This window comes from Rana temporaria, chromosome 5 (genome assembly GCF_905171775.1).
Source record: "Rana temporaria chromosome 5, aRanTem1.1, whole genome shotgun sequence".
Taxonomy (NCBI): domain Eukaryota; kingdom Metazoa; phylum Chordata; class Amphibia; order Anura; family Ranidae; genus Rana; species Rana temporaria.
In genome coordinates this window covers 311,001,232-311,019,929 of record NC_053493.1, presented here as the reverse complement: position 1 = coordinate 311,019,929, position 18,698 = coordinate 311,001,232, and the positions used below count along the sequence as shown (strand labels likewise).

The 18,698-nt window shown below is 44.0% G+C and overlaps 1 protein-coding gene across 1 annotated transcript in view; it reads right to left on the bottom strand.

Moving 5' to 3' along the window:
* The window catches only part of LOC120940956 (meprin A subunit beta-like), a 61,827-nt gene that overhangs the window by 1,965 nt on the left and 41,164 nt on the right, over window positions 1-18,698 (bottom strand). Inside the window, exons 12-14 of the mRNA XM_040354120.1 lie at window positions 17,995-18,171; window positions 6,941-7,241; window positions 2,268-2,457 (exon numbers count right to left, since the gene is read on the bottom strand). Coding sequence (XP_040210054.1) covers window positions 2,268-2,457; window positions 6,941-7,241; window positions 17,995-18,171 — 668 coding nt within the window. The remainder of the gene's footprint in view (window positions 1-2,267; window positions 2,458-6,940; window positions 7,242-17,994; window positions 18,172-18,698) is intronic.

The window sequence follows — 18,698 nt, the reverse complement described above, 5'->3', positions numbered from 1 at the left end:
TGCAGAGGAGGTGTTTTTCAGGTGCGTTACAGGCGCTATTGTTTGCCCAAAAGCACCTAAAAAAACTCTAGGGTTTCATGCTAAAATATATATATAATGATTGGGGGTTCTAAGTAATTTTCTAGCAACAAAATTAAAAATGTTACTTGTAAACAACAAATATCTGAAAAAGGTATGGTCTTTAAGTGGTTAATTGCATCAATGTTGGTGTAAAGGGTGAGATGTTGATCTCCCTAAAGTTGTCCCTGGGCTGCTTTGAGCTGCCTCACACCAGGATGTAGAGACATTCCCTACATAGAAATGGCAGTGCAGTGAGAGTTTAAGCAAACTAAACCAGATGCACTAAATCATAATACATGATGTCAGGTGGGGATTGTTATATTTTCAGGTTGGCTACATCGGTACTCGCCCATAATATGAAACATTCAACACAATTATATCATAAATGTCGGTACCCTTTTCTGATGATGCCACATCCCTACAGTCATAGCAATACCAGAGTAATTGATGGATGGGATTTTAACGGTACCAGAAGAAAATTACGATAAATCATAAAAAGTTTATTTATACATCATGCTTAAAAACAGGTACATATAATAAAATGTAAGTCCCTCATATACATGGGTCACAAGTATGGATACTTTGGCACATATATACCCCTATTGGCCACATTCATGGAAGTGTGGAATGGCATCCCAGTGCACTTCACCTTAAAATGTCTTCCTCAGGGGGTATTGCACAAAGGGTAAGTTTAAAATTGGTAAAAGATGCCAATCCAGATATAGAACACTACAGGGACTCGGGGAACACCACTTGCACCGAGGAGAGAGAGAAAATTCAAGGGATATCATTGCTGATATGACCCGGGAATGTAACAGGTATGAATCTCAAAATGGGCAAGGTAAATGTTAAGCCAGAAAGGTAACTAAAAATGCCTCCAGTCCTAGTGTAGTACCTAATGGGACTACACTGACCTGGGGCATTTTTAGTGACAGGCTTTTGTTGAATACCAATGGGACATTCTTTGCTGCATCATGGGATACTGACTTCCTGAATGGGCTGTTCTTATCCTTCCTGAAGTGTAGCACACCTAATACCAGGCCCTTAGATGTCTTTAGGCCTTGGGCCTGTCATGTTACCTTCCTGGTTTAACATTTGCCAAGATCTACCTTACCCATTTTGAGATTCATACTTCTTACATTCACGGGTTATATCGGCAACTTAATTTTCTCTTTCTCCTCCTTTTTTTTTTCTCAAACAAAGGTCTTTTATTGAGCATGTATAAAATAAATACAGTTTACATTCTCCAGAGCTTTTTAGAACATTGAACATTGCATGGGAGAGTACACATAAAAACCAAACAGTGTATTACAGTCAAATCCCCAACACCTTGTAAGGATTCCAGGAGACAATTCCTTCCCTATCCCTTCCGAGGCCCGTAAGGGCGTCCCCTATTCAGCCGGCAGCGGCCTTAGAACAGTCTGTCATACACCAAGTCTATTGGGGCCAACCCAGGAACATCCAGCCACTTCGCCCATAACTTTTCATATTTACTGCTCGACCCTCGTTTCTGATATACCACCTTCTCTAATCTAAGAGTGACTCCCATTTGTGTAATCCATTCCTGCACTGTTGGGGGTTCAGTGTCCTTCCAGTGTCTTAGTATCATCAGGCGGGCCTGGAACAGAGCCCTGCCTATAGCCTGTCTAGGGATAGCCTCTGCCAGGATACCCTCCGTGATCCCAAGAAGACAGACCTTGGGATCCAAAGGGACTTGGGCCTGAAAGGCCTTATTAATCGAATCCACCACCCCCGACCAGTACAAGTGGAGCTTCGGCTCTTTCTCCTCCTTAGTGTGGTTGGTGTTCTCTGAGTCCCTGGGGTGTTCTATATCTGGATTGGCCTCTGTTACAAATTTAAATGACCCTTTTTGCAATACCCCTGAGGAAGACATTTAATGTTGAAACGCGTTGGTTGTGCCATTCCGCACTTCCGTGAATGTGGTCAATAGGGGTATATATGTGCCAATGCATCCATACATATGACCCATGTATATGAGGGACTTACATTTTATTATATGTATCTGTTTTTAAGCATGTTGTATAAACAGACTTTTTGTATTTTATTTTGTTGTAATTTTCTTCTGGTGTTGTTAAAATCCCATCTATTAATTTCTCTGGTATTGCTACCAATATGAAACATGATTTTTCCACGTGTTGAAATTTCAGAGGAAATATTTGACATGACAAACAACAATTTGCACTTACTAAATCTTCAGACCCTGCAAGTTGTTTTTTGTGCTTCTTCTTCAAGCAGTACGCAGTGACAAGTGTGACTCCTAACATGACGACAAATATGGTGACAGAAGACGCCACGGCAATCACCGTTGTGTCTTGGCTGGAAACTTTGGTTTCACATCTGTCTCCCACATACCACCAGTCTTTCGTAACTTTACACCTAAGTGGAGAAAATGCAGAAAGTGTTATATATGTTTCAAGTGCAGGAAACAAATGTAGGTCATTTTACCTGTGTCGTTTGGTTATAATTTGTAACTAAATTATTAGTGTATCGTCAACCTATTTTATTTTATATAAAAGAAGGGTTATATCCTCGTTCAGGTTTTTAGGTCATGTGATCCAACTCCTTCGTGAGCCAGTGGCAGCTGCAGGGAATTTGGGGAAACAACCATCAATGGATGGGCAATTGAAACCTATGTGTGATATGACGCTCCCAGGTGTAACCAGTTATTATCACAGTAGCTCTACTCTCCCCTGCAGCTGCCGCTGGCTGACACGGAGAGCACATGACTGGACTGGAGCGGGCTGAAAATAGTTAAGTATATACATCTTTCTTACACAAGTAAGTCAGAATAGGTGTTAGGAGGGGGGAGACTACATTTTTAAGAATAGACTGGAATTCTACTTTAAATATATTCCAAGTTGTAAAACATGCTACCTACCTAGTGAATCAGAGCTAGAGCTCCCCAATCAGCAGGGAGCATTTACTTTGGCAATTGCTGAGCTTTAGGTCTGACCTAGAGGGGAGTTGGGCGGTGTGGTGGGGTTTTGTCACAATTCTGCAAAGACCACTGCTTCCACAGATTGCTATTGTCCTTATTGCAGCATGCTGGCAAGGGACAGGCTTTTCTATTTAGACTTTGACAGCCTTCTATAGAAAAACTACCAAGACTATGAACAGTTTCTGTTTTGATGCACCTGAAATGCATTAGATGGATTTAAAGGAGAGGTATAGCCAAAGCTTTTTTGTCTGTACTTTTTTTTTTTGCCGAAATTGGGTTAAAGCCTGCCGTTGGCTGATGTCACTGAGTTCCAAGCTCTGAAAAGATCCTTACCATATGGTCGGGATCCACCTAAATGCCTGGACCGACAGCTGGCTCAGCCTCTTAGGTGCTGAGAGCCTGAGCCAGTCGCTTCTGTCTCCTGCACATCCCGATGCTCCAGTGAGTGTTGGAGGGGCAGAGAAGATAGCCAGAGACTAACAATCCCCGTCTCTCTGCTCACTGAAAGCTGAGAACTAAGCGATCAGTGGTCTTTGATCACTCAGTTCTCAGTTTTAGAAGTCATGGGGGACAGATGCAGCATTAGATTGATGCTGCATCCACCTAGGTTAGCAATTTTATTATTCCTTAAACCGATACTTCACTTTTAAACCAAAATTCGATTGAGTTTTAAGGCTTTTATAATAGTAACCATGCAATAGCGATATTGATAATGTGATGTAGCCTACAACTACAATTTTTTTTTTTTAAGCCGCTCCGGTCCGGTCTCCAGCGGCGGAAGCTCTGTGCAGGAGCCAACCAACAACAGCTGGGAAATGCCTGGGAAGTGACGTTACTCATAGACTTACTATGGAGCTTCCATTGTCGGTTGCCTCTTTTGCAACCGCTGCTGAAAGCTCAGCGTGGAACCCGATGATATGAAGTTACCTAAAGCTGTTAATGGGAGGTAGATGAAGTTACCTAACACAGGTGTGCCGGATGTGCCTGGGCACACCCCAATTAGTAATTACCGCATTAGCATTATCCAGGGGCGGCACCAGGTGGGTGGTTGGGGTACAGTGACCAGTATAAATGCCCCCATTATATCAAAGGCTAGGTTCAACTTTAGGAACAAATTACACCCATATTTAGGGTGTAACGCAATATGCTCCTAATCAACTGCCTCCCACCACAAGAACCTCCTTCCTGTCACAGCAGGTGGCATTCAAATGTGTTTGAGCTTTGGGGTGCACACCTTAATGCAATAGGCAGTGCACACCTATGTTACCTAAAGTTGTCTCATAGATGGTAGAATTGTTATTTGTGCTACCCTAATGCTGGCAACAGAAATGGTTTGATACGCTGGTACTCATGACCCATTAAAACAGTTCATAAAAGAAACATGAAAGGTGCTATTGCTGACCACTTTGTCTAAAAATGCATTTTGCATGGTCTGATAGTGACTCTTTTGCTGCAATAGTTTGATTGCCTGATCTAAAAACAAGTATACTGATAAGGACTTAAAAGGGGTTGTAAGGTTTGTTTTTTTATTTTCAAAATAGGTTCCTTTAACCTCCTTACAACCGCACGCCGTCAAATGACGGCGGGCGGAATCCCCTGTTGTTCTGACAGGACGTCATATGACGTCCTGTCATTAGAAGCTGCTAGGGGTGCTCATGTTGTGTGTTTAAGTTCTGTGTATTACCATTTTAAGAAAATGTGATGGCATTTCTTCTTTAGAAGCTTGAGGAGATAGTTGGAGGAGGACACTTGTGTGATAAATAAATGGTGGCCTGTTAACAGCCTTTCTGCACTACTGAAACATAATGGCAAGGATAACGCCTAAACCCTGTGTGCAGCCTCCAGAAATGTATCTGCAGCATCCAGGAGAGCCAACAGTGCCCTGGTATTTCTGGAAGCATCTTGCATGGATAAGACCCACCTAAGAGACAGAGGCCCTTGCTGCATAACACATTCGATTCAGAAGGCTAAAGGATTTTCTCAATTTTGGAAGAAGATTCTTCATACAAAGCTATTAGTACAAGTCCTTTCCACAAAGCCACAAACATTTGGAAGCCCAGAAAACAACTCCCACACTCATGAACTGCAGAGTAGAACTTGGTGGAGTTCGGAACACACCAAAACTTTACCTAGACACCTGAATGACTTGTAATTTATAATGTACTAAGTTTTGAAGTAGAATGGGAGGAGGTGTATAACTGGCTGAATCACCAGGTGAAAACAGAGGGGAAAAAGACAAAACAAATGCAGCCACCACATCTAATGATTGGTAAACTGCAAAATATTACATTTTTGGGTTTATAAATACTTTAAATTCTGTGTATTGCTTTTAAAAAAATAATAATTATGCCATTTCTACTTTAAAAGCTTTAAGAGCGTAGGAGCAGGAAGTTTGTGTGGTTAATAAAGATGGTGACCTGTTCACAGTATATCTACACAGCTGGGACACATTGGGGGTTATTTACGAAAGGCAAATCCACTTTGCACTACAAGCGCACTTGAAAGTACACTGAAGTGCATTAGCTGTAGATCTGTGGGGGACATGCAAGGAAAATAAGAAACAGCATTTTTGCTTGTACATGATTGGATGATAAAATCAGCAGAGCTTCCCCTCATTTCAGATTTACAGCGACTGCACTTCTAAGTGCACTTTCAGTACAATTTCAAGTGCACTTTGCACTTGTAGTGCAAAGTGGATTTGCCTTTCGTAAATAACCCCCATAGGCATGTTTATAAAACAGCGAATCAGACATTCAGCAAACATTCTCTTCAGGTGAATCCTCCAGGTCCATGAGTTTTAAATGACAGTAATTGATTTATATGCAGAGAATGTCTGGTGAAAGTAAACTTCACTGCTTAAGGCTGGGTTCACACTACTACACTACTTTCATCCTACTTTGCTCTGTGTTCAATGTTTCCCTATGAGAGCGTCTTGTAGTGTCCTACACAAGTCGGTCCGACTTTGAAAATGCTCCCTGTACTACTTTTGGTCCTACATTGATCCTACTTCAGGCCCATTGAATATCATTGAAGTCAGACCAAAGTAGTATCCTGTTCATGAAAGTAGGATGGATGTAGGACCAATGTAGGATAAATGTAGGACCAATGTAGCAGAGCAAAGTAGGATGAAAGTAGTGTAGTAGTGTGAACCCAGCCTTACAAATAGATTAAAGTGGTTGTAAAGGTTTAAGGTTTTTTACCTTTATGCATGAAGATAAAAAACCTTCTGTGTGCTGCTCCCCCAACAGCCCCCTCCTAAGACTCACCTGAGTTCCCTCTTAATCCAGTGATGGGCACAAGAGCCTTAGCTGTCACAGGAGTCCCTCTACTCATTGGCTGAGACAGCAGTGGTAGATAATGGCTAATGTTAATCACAGCCAGTAAGCCAATGAGGAGAGAGAGTGGGGGTGGGGCCGAGCTACGGCTCTATGTGTCTTATGGATACATAGAGCAGGGCCTGGGAGTGAGCACATGCCAGTGCGGTCATAAAAAGCAGCTTACTACTGGGGACACTGGTCAAGGGGGAGGAGTGAGGAGCATCGGAGGGGGACCCTGAAAAGAACAGGATCGGGGATGCTTTGTGCAAAACCGCTGTACAGAACAGGTACGTATGACATGTTTGTTTTTTTAAAAGCCTAACCTTTAATACCACTTTAATCAGTGTTGATTCAATTTTTATAGGTGATGACAACCTAAGTAGTTGCTGTCTACTTCTAGGGGTTTCAATGGCAAGATATCCCCAGCAGAACTCCCCCTTAATCCCAAATGCTACAATAATTACTTCCGTGATGTGTGTCCTTGTGTAAAGTGAAAGGTGAAATCCAACTGTGAGAGAATAATACTGTTAATGAGATCTCGTGTAAGTGGGTAGAGACTAGGGAATTGAATTGATATTCAGCCTATTTCTTAGCTCAGTTTTACCTGCAGACTGGCTTGTTATTCTCAGTAATACAGATGCCATCATTGTCACAGGTATCATTTGCACAGAAACTATCTGTTGTAGTGGTGGTTGTTCCTGGTGTTGTGGTGGTGGTTGTTCCTGTTCCCGGTGTTGTGGTGGTGGTTGTTGCTGTTCCTTTTGTGGTGGTGGTTGTTCCTGGTGCTCTTGTGGTGGTAGTTGTTCCTGGTGTTATTGTGGTAGTTGTTGTTTCTGTTCCTGTTGTGGTTGGTCTAGTAGTAGTAGACGGAGCAGCTGGCTGAGTTGTATTTAGATGAGTTACATCTGGTAGAAAAAAAATGAATGAAAGAGTATGTAAACCCTTGCCTGCAGGGGCGGCTGGCGACAGGACACCCACTGAACCCCGCAAAGGGGCACTGTGACACAAAGGGGACCGCACTGCAAAGGGGCACCACAATGATTACAGTGCCCCCCACAGTGCAGACCCCCTATACCACAGCTCCTGCCAACAAGTGAGAGACAGGCATTGCTGCACAGAGGAAGGCGAGTGGCAACTGCAGCCTGCATCAGACCCGTCTGGGCCGCCACATCCCATCGCTCGGCCTCATTACCAACAGGCCACTTTTACCAGGACATGCAGTCTGGAGACCCCAGCCCACCGGGTGTGCCCTATGGCCAGCCTGAGCCTGCTTCAGGATGTTCCATGATGACATGCTTTGTTGATATGCCATGGGAGATGAAGTTTGGGAAAGAAACTTTACTATGGAAATTAATGTAGGATTGGACTACAATTCCCAATGTGAAACAGGTTTAAAGATAGAAAACTGTATTTTTCATAAGCTGGACTTTCTCTTTGCTTCAAAGAGACCTGTACAGTGCTGTTCCTGTGTACACATTAACCTGTCATAAGTCTGCGGCCATGTGCTGAGGACCTGAGTCGCTTGAGGCAGATCCAGAAGTAAGCTGACATTTGAACAGTGAGACAGCTGTTGCTGAATCACTGGGACTGGTGAGAGAACACTGTTGCCATTAACCTTGCTGCTAGCAAAGACTAAGTACCTAGGGAGTTGGGACTAACTAACTAGCAGCATTAATATTGCATGCAGACTTTACTAGGACTGTACTCGTGTGCACCACCATAAAGACTGGGCCCTAACATTAGCCAACTGAAAAACTAGGGCTAAAGAGTGCTCACCCAGATAGCGGTTTCACAAGAATGTTGCCTATTGTCCATAGTAAGAGGTACCTCTTTAGAGAGTTTACATTTCATTGCTACCATTCATATAGAGAGCACTCTAAACTGGATAGAGCCTACTGTTTACAGAGGAGTTATCAAAGTATTGATTATCCATGCTGTTTCTGTTTTCTAATGCCATTATTTATTGCTGATTTTGTGGATTACCAGGATTATTTAGCTACAAGGAACTCCATTCTATGCTGCTATAGCCTAGTTAAGGCCCCTTTCACACTACACGACTTCAAAGTCGCCAAGATTTTGCCGCAAGTCACGGCCGCGATTTTGCAGCGATTTTTTTAGGAAATTCCTGTGTAATTGGCATCAAAGTCAGAACAAAGTAGCGCAGGGACTACTTTGAAGTCGGAAAGACTTGAAGTCGTACTGATATGAATGTTTGTCATTGGAAATGATGGGGAACGACTTATCATGCTACTTTGCAGTCCAAAACCATGGGACAAGTTGTGCAAATGTGAAAGGGAGCTAAAAGAGAAGTTTTTTTATTTATTAAAGATTCATACTTACCTAGGTGGATGCAGTATCAGACCAATGCTGCATCTGTCCCCCGCTGTCTGTGCATCGGGGAATGATGGCTCAGTTTCCACAGATCCCCCCAAGAGGAGAGCTGCTGACTGTCAGTCAGTGACTCTCATCTCTGTATCTTCACGCTCATGGGAGCGCTGAGCTGTGGAGGGGCAGAGAGCGGCCATCTCAGCGGCTCATTGAGACTGCCATCAATAAAGGCAGCTGGCGGATCCAGACTTTGAAGTTGGGATAATGCACGGCCTCTACTGATGGCAGTGACGTCAGCGGAGAGCGGACTTCAGACCGTTCTCCGCTGAAAACGGCTCACAGGAGTGCAAAACTAATTGCACTCCTGTGACCCAGAGGAGAAGCCCAGCCTAAAAAGCTCAGGCTGGAGTTCTCCTTTATCATATTGTCCAATGAACTTTGACTGACCTAATCCTTTAATTACAAATGTTTGTGTAAACTGGTATTTACTGCCAACTGTGACAATATATTGAGTTGATTTACCACTAACCAGTCTGATGTTTGCATTTTTGATACTGAACCATAGCTGTGTGCAGGGTATCTATATTTGTGCTCCCAGTAGCAGTGCAGTATCCTTTTGTTTAACCTGGCATGTAAGTGAGGCTGAGGTTCTTTTCGAGGCAGAAGAACAGAGAACCAAGTGTCTTCTGTGGAGGTAGCACTACATACACAGTGGAAGTTTTTAGTCTGAGGGTATCCATCCTGTTTAAAGTATTGTATGCTTCAATAAACATTTAGTATTTTTATTTATTGCTTATTAGAATTTCTTGTTATTTTTGTTGTATTCTTTTCGGTTTGGGATAAACACATTTTTATACAATAACTGCATGCTATGATGGTTGCAATACACGGAGCATGTTTTACCATTTTCTTGTATGATGCTACTTATAAGAGCCTATGAATTTAACCCTCCTCTTGTGTTGGGGTCAGAACCGACCCGTTTTCAGGTTTTGAATGTCTATAAGTATCACATAAATTTGTTTATTGCATCAAGATTTTTTTATTTTGTCAGGACCCTCATTTTAAACAATGTAATAAAAAAAAGAATCCTTTTCACTAAATTATAAAATACTGTGGTGAAAATTAAGACGTTTATGGTGTTAGGGTCAATTCTGACCCAGTTATAATATAGGATTATAGGACACCAATAAGTGCCAAAACTGAAATCATAAACACTCTCTCTGCTTAGTAACACTGACAGCCAATCACCTCTCAACCCTGTGAGCTGTAGTTAGGGAGGGGCCTTTCTCTTTGCCTGCTTGTCTGCTTCTCTAAATAAAGTAAAGAAACATAGGACCAATACATTTCAGAGTTGCTGAGGATTATTTTACCATTTTTTAAATTTGAAAATGAGAGGTATGCTATCAAAAGAAAGGTCTAAGGGGTCACACCAAAAATATTAAAACCAATCTTTTCAAGGATAAAGAAGCCTAACAAGGTAACCAAGAGGTAAAAAACAAATTGGATGATAAATAATTGTTCAGAGGGTATTTTATGGCTGATTTAAGACACGGGTCAAAATCGACCCGTTAACATCATTGATAGTAACAGAAAGATAACATAAGAGGAGGGTTAAGGCTTCAGTCACTATACCCCTGGACTATGAATGAGCATCATGCAGCTGGTGAGAACATTCCAGTGCTCTCCATCCCGTAGGACTGTTGAACACCTCACCTTCCTATTCCCGGTCTTTAATGCCAAAAAAAAATGGTTATTTTTATTTTCAAAACCAAGGAATCATTTTTAAAGGCAGAAACTTTAGATTGCTCTGACCAAATGCACAATGAACCATGTTATATAGATGTCTATATCTGTCTAATTTTAAGGTGTAACTGCAAGAAAAACTTTTGATTTCTAGTTTTTGATAGGGAGAGGGTTTGAAGTTCTGTCAGGGTTTTATTTTTGGTCCGTGTTCTTGCTGGGGAGGTGTTACCTTACTATGAGTTCCCACTGACCAGTGTCACCAGGATAAGGAGAGGGGATACAGTGCCTTGAAAAAGTATTCATACGCCCATTGAAATTTCAATATTGTCATGTTACAACCAAAAAAGGTAAATATATTTTATTTGGATTTTATGTGATAGAACAACACAAAGTGGCACATAGTTGTGAAGTGGAAGGAAAATGATAAATGGACAACTATTAGTCATGCACTCCACAAATCTGGCCTTTATGGAAGAGTGGCAAGAAGAAAGCCATAAGAAGTCCTTTTGCAGCTTGCGAGAAGCCATGTGGGGGATACAGTAAACATGTGGAAGAAGATGGTCAGATGAGACCAAAATTTAACTTTTTGACCTAAAAACAAAATGCTATGTGTGGCGGGAAACTAACACTGCACATCACCCTGAACACACCACCCCCACCGTGAAACATGGTGGTGGCAGTGTTATGTTGTGGGGATGCTTTTCTACAGCAGGAACAGGGAAGCAGGTCAGAGTTAATGTAAATATGTATGGAGCCAAATACAGGGCAATCTTAGAAGAAAACCTGTTAGAGTCTGCAAAAGACTTGAGACTGGGGCGGAGATTTACCTTCCAGCAGGACAACAACCCTAAACATACAGCCAGAGCTACAATGGAATGGTTTGGATCAAAGCAAATTCATGTGTTAGATTGCTCCAGTCAAAATCCAGACCTAAATCCAACTGAGAATCTGTGCCAAGACTTGAAAAACCTACGTTAGATCTACCGGTAACGGTATTTCTACGAGCCTTCCAGGACGGCACACCAGAGAGATAAGGGCTCCTCCCACAGGAAACACAATCAATTGACAAGTTTGTTATAAGTTCCCACCCCTCCCCTTGCTCCTCAGTATTTAATAAAGTAATCTTGAACTGGTTCACAAGGGGCACCCCATCGGTACTTACCATTTAGCATATAGCTTACCTTTCTTCACATAGGGTGGGTAGTAGGCCTGCCGTCCTGGAAGGCTCGTAGAAATACCGTTACCGGTAGATCTAACGTAGGTTTTCTCCTACGCCTTCCAGGACGGCACACCAGAGAGGATATGAAAGGACCTCAGGCCTACCTCAGGGTGGGACCACAGCTTGGAGGACCTTCCGACCGAAAGCCAGGTCTTGCTGTGACAACAATTCTACACGGTAGTGTTTCAGGAAGGTGTGATGACTTGACCAGGTAGCCGCAGTACGGATCTGGTCCCAGGAGGCACCTGCTCTCTCCGCCCAAGATGTCGCCAGAGATCTGGTTGAATGAGCTTTGATATTAAGTGGAGCTGGTTCTCCTGCACACTGATAAGCCTCTGTAATAGCTTCTCTAATCCATTTTGAGACTGATGGCCTTGAGGCCTGTAATCCCTTCCTGACCCCACCATAGAGGATTAGGAGATGGTTAGATTTCCTGAAACTTTTGGTTCTATCTAAATATATAAGAAGACATCTTCTTACATCCAAACAGTGGAACTTAAACTCCTTCTCGTTCTTTGGTTCTGAACAAAAGGACGGCAATATCATTTCTTGCGTCCTGTTGAGTAAGGATGCTACTTTAGGTAGGTATAAGGGATCTGCCCTAAGAGTGACCCTGTCTGGTTGCACCCTAAGAAAAGGCTCTTTCATAGACAGAGCTTGCAGATCTCCTACCCTCCTGGCTGTAGTAATAGCCAACAAAAAAGTTAATTTTAACGTAAGGAACCTAAGGGAAACTTTCTCTAAAGGTTCAAAAGGAGGCATAGATAATGACTCTAATACCCTAGTAAGGTCCCATGGTGGACAGAAGCTTTTAAGGACGGGGGACATTCTTTCCCTAGCTAGTAAGAATCTCTTAACTAGGTCGTCCTTCGCTAATCTTTTATCCAGGTACACCGAGAGGGCCGCTACCTGTACTCGCAGGGTGCTAACCTTAAGCCCAGCGTCCGCTCCATCCTGGAGAAAATCCAGGATAACCGGAACCGACTGGGAAGACTTTTGTCTTTTTCTACTCCAGGTCTGGAAGGTTCTCCATATCTTTGAGTAGATCTTTCTAGTGACCGGCTTTCTACTTGTAAGGAGAGTATCAATCACCTTTTCTGAACAACCTTTTTGTTTCAGAATCTGGCGCTCACTAACCAGGCTGTTAGCTGAAAGAACTCTGGTCTCGAGTGAAACACTGGACCTTGTCTGAGAAGATCTGTCCTGGCTGGGAGTCTCAGAGGCTCTGCTACTGACATGAACCTCAGGTTCGCAAACCATGTCCTCCTTGGCCACCATGGGGCAATAAGGAGGACCAGACCGGGGGACTTGCTGACTTTCTGGAGTACCCGCGGAATTAGCGCCAGGGGTGGGAAAGCGTAGGCCATTTTGAAATGCCAGTTCTGGGACAGCGCATCCAGGCCCTCTGAATCCCGTTCTACCGAGGCTGAGAAGTACCTGTTCACTTTCCTGTTCTTCCGGTTCGCGAACAGATCTATGTCTGGTTCGCCAAACTGAAGAACTAAGGCCTGAAAGACCTCGGGACTCAATTCCCATTCCCCCTGTCTTAATTGTTGGTGACTGAGGAAGTCCGCTTCTATGTTGTCTGTCCCCTTTATATGTATGGCTGAGATGGAGGTGACATGCTTCTCTGCCCAACCCAGGATTTTTATGGTTAGTTCTAATAGGGGACCGGATCTGGTACCGCCTTGGTGATTCAGGTAGGCCACTACTGTAGCGTTGTCTGAGCTCACCTGGACCTCCCTGTCTGTGACATCTTGTTGGAAGGCCTTCAGAGCTTCTCCTACTGCTCTGAGCTCCCTGGTATTGGAAGATTGATGAGCCAGGAGGTAGCACCATCTTCCTTGGGCTTTTTTCTTTCCCAAGTGGGCACCCCACCCCCATGTGCTGGCATCCGTAGTCAATTTTACCGGATCCCATTGTGCCCAAGGTCGACCTTTCCTTAGGTTTTGGTGACTGGTCCACCACTCTAGGGATGAGAGGACCTGAGGGGTGAGTACAATCTCCTGATCCAGGGATTCCTTCTTCTTGTCCCAAGAGGACAGAAAGAAAAAATGGAGCATCCTTGCATGTAATTGGGACCAGACTACTGCTGGTATGGATGCCGACATTAAGCCTAGCACTCTCATAACTGACCTCCTGGGAAGTCTGGGGAATCTCACCAGATTCTCTGCTCCTGACACTAAATTTTTTTATTTTTTCCTCTGGCAGGAAAAGCGTCTGGAGCCTGGAGTCTATAGTGTAGCCCAGGAAATTTTTTACCTGTTCTGGTATGAGGGAAGATTTCTCTAAATTGATAATCCAGCCTAGGCTTTCTACAAACTCCATCACCCTGTTGGTATCCCTCTGAACCTGTGACTCTGTCTGACCGGAGATCAGTAGATCGTCCAGGTATGGTATAAGGCATATTCCTTGAAGATGTAGGAATGCTACTGCCTCTGCCAGAATTTTTGTAAAGATTCTGGGGCTGGAGGTTAGGCCGAAGGGTAGTGCCCTGAACTGCCAATGAAAAATTTCCTCCCCTACCACCACCGCAAACCTCAAAAAGGCCTGATGGTCCACGTGAATTGGCACGTGCAAATAGGCGTCCTTGAGGTCTATGGTTGTCATGTAGGTTTCCTTCATGAGGTTCTTTCTTACTGAGTAAATACTCTCCATGGAGAATTTCTTTTGTTCTAAAAATCCGTTTAGTTTTTTTTTTTAGGTTTACTATCAGGCGGAATTTTCCTGATGGTTTCTGAACCAAAAACACGTGGGAATAGAACCCCCGGTATTGCTGTTCTACTGGCACTGGTGTTATTACTAGTTGCTCTACCAATTCCTGAATCCCCTCCAGGAGGGCCCTTCTTTTTAGGGTATCCTTGGGGAGCTGCGTGAGGGTGATCATAGGGGGGGGAAAGGTGACAAATTCCAGGCGGAACCCATCCCTTATAAGCTTGTGTATGTAGGGACTGTCTGAAATATTTTCCCACTGTTGTACAAACTGGGACAGCCTCCCCCCTACCTTGACCTTGGCGTCACTTGGTTTGTTTAGCCTCAGCCTTGGCGGAGGGAAAGAGTAAGTTATTCTTTTTGTTCCCTTTGCCATAAAACCAGCGCCTATTGGGTTCTCTTTTATATCTCTGCTTGTTTTGCCCCTGGGGGCCTCGAAAAGTCTTCTTAAACCCATCTTTCTTAGGTTTCACAGGGAATTTCTTTCCCTTTTCTGAAGACCTAGCTAGGACATCATCCAATCCTTGGCCAAACAGAAGTGAACCCTGGAAAGGGAGTCCACACAGTTTTCCCTTTGATGTGACATCCCCATCCCAGGCTTTAACCCAGATAGCTCGCCTGGACGAGTTAATCAAGGCCGCTGTTTTGGCTGAAGCTTTGGCAGTTTCCAAAGCGGCATCAGCCAAGTATGCGACAGCTTTTCCTATCAAAGATAGAGACCCCAAGATTTCCTCTGACTCTGTAAACTGGCCGAGGTGTTCTGCCAGTTTCTCTACCCATAGGTCTGCATTCCTGGCTACACAGGTCGCAGCTAATGCTGGGGCCATAGAAGCTGTGTTAGCCTCCCATGCTTTTCTTAGGAGTGATTCGGCCCTGCGATCCATTAGATCTTTAATACTGCCAGCATCTTCAAATGAGAGGTCTGACAGTTTAGTGACCTGAGACAGGGCCGCATCCAGTTTTGGAAGTTTAAAGAAAGCTTCCCCAACTGATTGGGTGAACGGGTACTTCCGTTTCCAGGTTTTCTGAGTGGTTAGTCTCCTTTCTGGATATTTCCATTCTTGTAGGATTATTTCTTTTAGAGATTGGTGGAGAGGGAAGACTCTATCCTGTATTTCACTGAGTCCCCTATACACCTTATCCTGTGCAGAGGTCGTTTTAGGAACCTCTGGAATCTCTTCAGTGGCATAGATTGCCTGAAGGAGACTGTCCACGTCCTCTGCTGAGAAGAGGAATCTTTTCAATTTTCCTTCTTCCTGAGACATGACTGAGTCTCTATCCTCCTCACCCTCTGAGCTATGTCTAGTGACCTGGCTCATGACCTCACTTTCCTCTTCCTCCAGATCATGAGAAAAGACCTGAGAGGATAGGAAAGGGGTACTGGGTCCTGCAACTAGCCTTCCCTGAGAAATCAAAGTCTCTCTAGGGGCCGGTTCCTCTGTGCTAGGGCCTGTGGCTGCTTGTGTAGCTGTCTCCCTGAGAGCTCTAACCGTGGCCAACATTTCAGACTGCATTGACAAGAGAAAATCTTTCATCATAGCAGCTGCCTCCTTCCCAGCCAACTGGTTAATACATTTGTGGCAGAAGGGTTTGGTATAGGATTTTGGGAGTTTATCTTTACAGTTTCCACATTTTCTAGAGGAACTACCACTAGCAGATGCTGAGGATTGAGCAGAGGCCCCCTGGGTTTCACCGGGAGATTCTGTTAGAGAGGGAACATAATAAAAAACAACCATGTTATTTCTTCCCACTTCAGAGCTGCAGGCTGTACTAGGGAGAAAAGAGAGAGAGAACGAGGAAGGCAGCCGTTACCAGCTGCATCCTGCGACTCAGGAACTCTCACTCTCCCCTTTTCTCCCTTTCCAGGAGGGACTGTACTCACCGACCCCCGATCTGGATTTGGTAGCCGCAGCGCTAGTCTTCCCTTCCTCTTCCATCATGAGGAGGTTGACTGGGTCCTTGGCTTGCCGGTACCTGTTCGCAGGGTTTATCCGCCGCCGACCCCACCGCTCCACGCTGCTCTCCACGCCGAGGCGTCACTTCCGGGTTGCCTGTAGGGAACGCCCACTCTCCGGTGACGCGCTTCCTGTACCTCCGAACGAGGTCTGGAGCGCAATGCTCCTCTGCAAACCCCCCCAGGAAGAAGAGTTAGCAGCGTGGCGGATTTTTGTGCAGAGGGACGATGGCTTTTTCACCACAGCTCAGAGCGTCCATGCCTGTCTTTGTGGCGACCTGTGAGCGACCGAAGCCAACAGGTCAGTTCAGCTCTCCCCGGCCTCCCTGAACCTGCCTCAACAGGGGTACCCTTCGACTTCACCGTCTCCAGGTAATGTAAAACAACAAACGTGCCGCTGTGTTCGGGAGAAACACAATCAAAATACTGAGGAGCAAGGGGAGGGGTGGGAACTTATAACAAACTTGTCAATTGATTGTGTTTCCTGTGGGAGGAGCCCTTATCTCTCTGGTGTGCCGTCCTGGAAGGCGTAGGAGAAATTGCTGTTTACAGATGCTCTTCATTCAGTCTGATAGAGCTTGAGCTGTTTTGCAAAGAAGAAATGGGCAAAAATGTCACTCTCTAGATGTGCAAAGCTGGTAGAGACATCCCCAAAAAGACTTTCAGCTGTAATTGCCGCAAAAGGTGGTTCTACAAAGTTGAATACAAATGCACTGCACATTTTTCAGGTATTTATTTGTAAAAATAAAATAAAAAAACATTTATCATTTTCCTTTCACTTCACAATTATGTGCCACTTTGTGTTGGTCTTTTACATACAATCCTAATAAAATACATTTACGTTTTTGGTTGTAACATGACAAAATTTGGAAAATTTCAAGGGGTCTGAGTACTTTTTCAAGGCACTGTATATCCCTAGAGCTGTCAGCGGCCATGTGATCACTCAGTTCTCTGGCTTAGAGCCGGCGGGGGGATAGCTGCAGCATCGAACCGATGCTGCAGATGATAGGTAAGTATGTGTAGTTGTTTTTATACTTCTCCTGTAGGTCACAGGAGTGCACTTACTTCTGCACTCCTGCAGCCCGCTGTTGGATAACATCACAGAGCCGGTCCAGGCTATGAAAAAAATCCAGACCATATGGTCGTGATGCACCCAGAAGCCTGGACCAACATCTGTCTCAGCCTCTCAGTGATCCGCTGAGAGCCTGAGCCAGCTGCTCCCACCCCCACCAAAGCACAGTAAGCTGTGGAGGGAGAGCAGAGAGCCAGTGACTGACAGTCATGTATCTCTGCTCAGAGCGGAGGGGAGAACTGAGCATTACGTGGTATTTGAGGCTTAAAACACCAGATTTTGCTTGCCCACAGGATCTTGATTATGAACCATATTATATCTAAACTTGTCATCTTGTGGAAAAGTAAAGGTGGCTCTGATTCAGGTCAATGTGTATAACATTTTGCTGAACGTTGTGGCTGTCGCCATCCATCATGTTGGATGTTGAATTTACACTTTGATAACAAGTCTCCTGTTTCCTCAACTCCTGATACCAAGAAGACTTCAAATGAGCATGAAAATCAGGTCATTTTGTTGTTGGAGGAGTAGAACAAATACGTATGTGCATATCAAACCCTCTTTCCATCATCCTTGATATTTTCATTTTTTTTTTTAATAAATACCCACTTAATGTTTCACAATGTCACTTACCTTCTACTGTTATAAGAAGGAATGCATCACCCCCTTTTAGAAAATCTCTGCTATGTACCCTGTCATGTGTGATATATGCTGATGTTCCATATCCAGGTCCACGGAAAAACTGCGTTCCATTAGAGAAGGAAGCATTGGTTCCTACTATCTCAGGTTTATCCCAAAAAAATCCATTATCTAAAAAAATAAAAATAAAACAATAACCTGTGTTCTGATTTCATTACAGCCAATACAGTATGGCCCGGATTCAGAAAGGTTTTATCTGTATCTATAGATACGCCGCATAAGTTAAAAGATGCGCCGTCGTATCTATGCGCGGTATTCTTGAACCTAGATACGCCTGAAATCTGTCTTCAGCCGGCCGACATTTTTAAACGTCGTTTTTTGCTACACACGGTCAATTTCTGTGAAACAAAAACCGACGTTTTGAAAAACGACACATTTTGTGTCGTTTTTCTCAAGACATAAAACAACGTTTTCCCCCACACACGGTCATTTAAATTGACGTTTTTAAAAATTTCATTTTTTTTCATCTCATAAAGTGATGGTGTGTACGCGGCATTAGTACGCCGTCGTATCTTGGGTGCATATTTACGCTGGCCGCTTCCGTATATTTCCACGTCGAATATGCAAATGAGCTAGATACGCGATTCAGGAACGTACTTGCGCCCGGCGTATTAAAATACGCTGTTTACGTAAGGCGT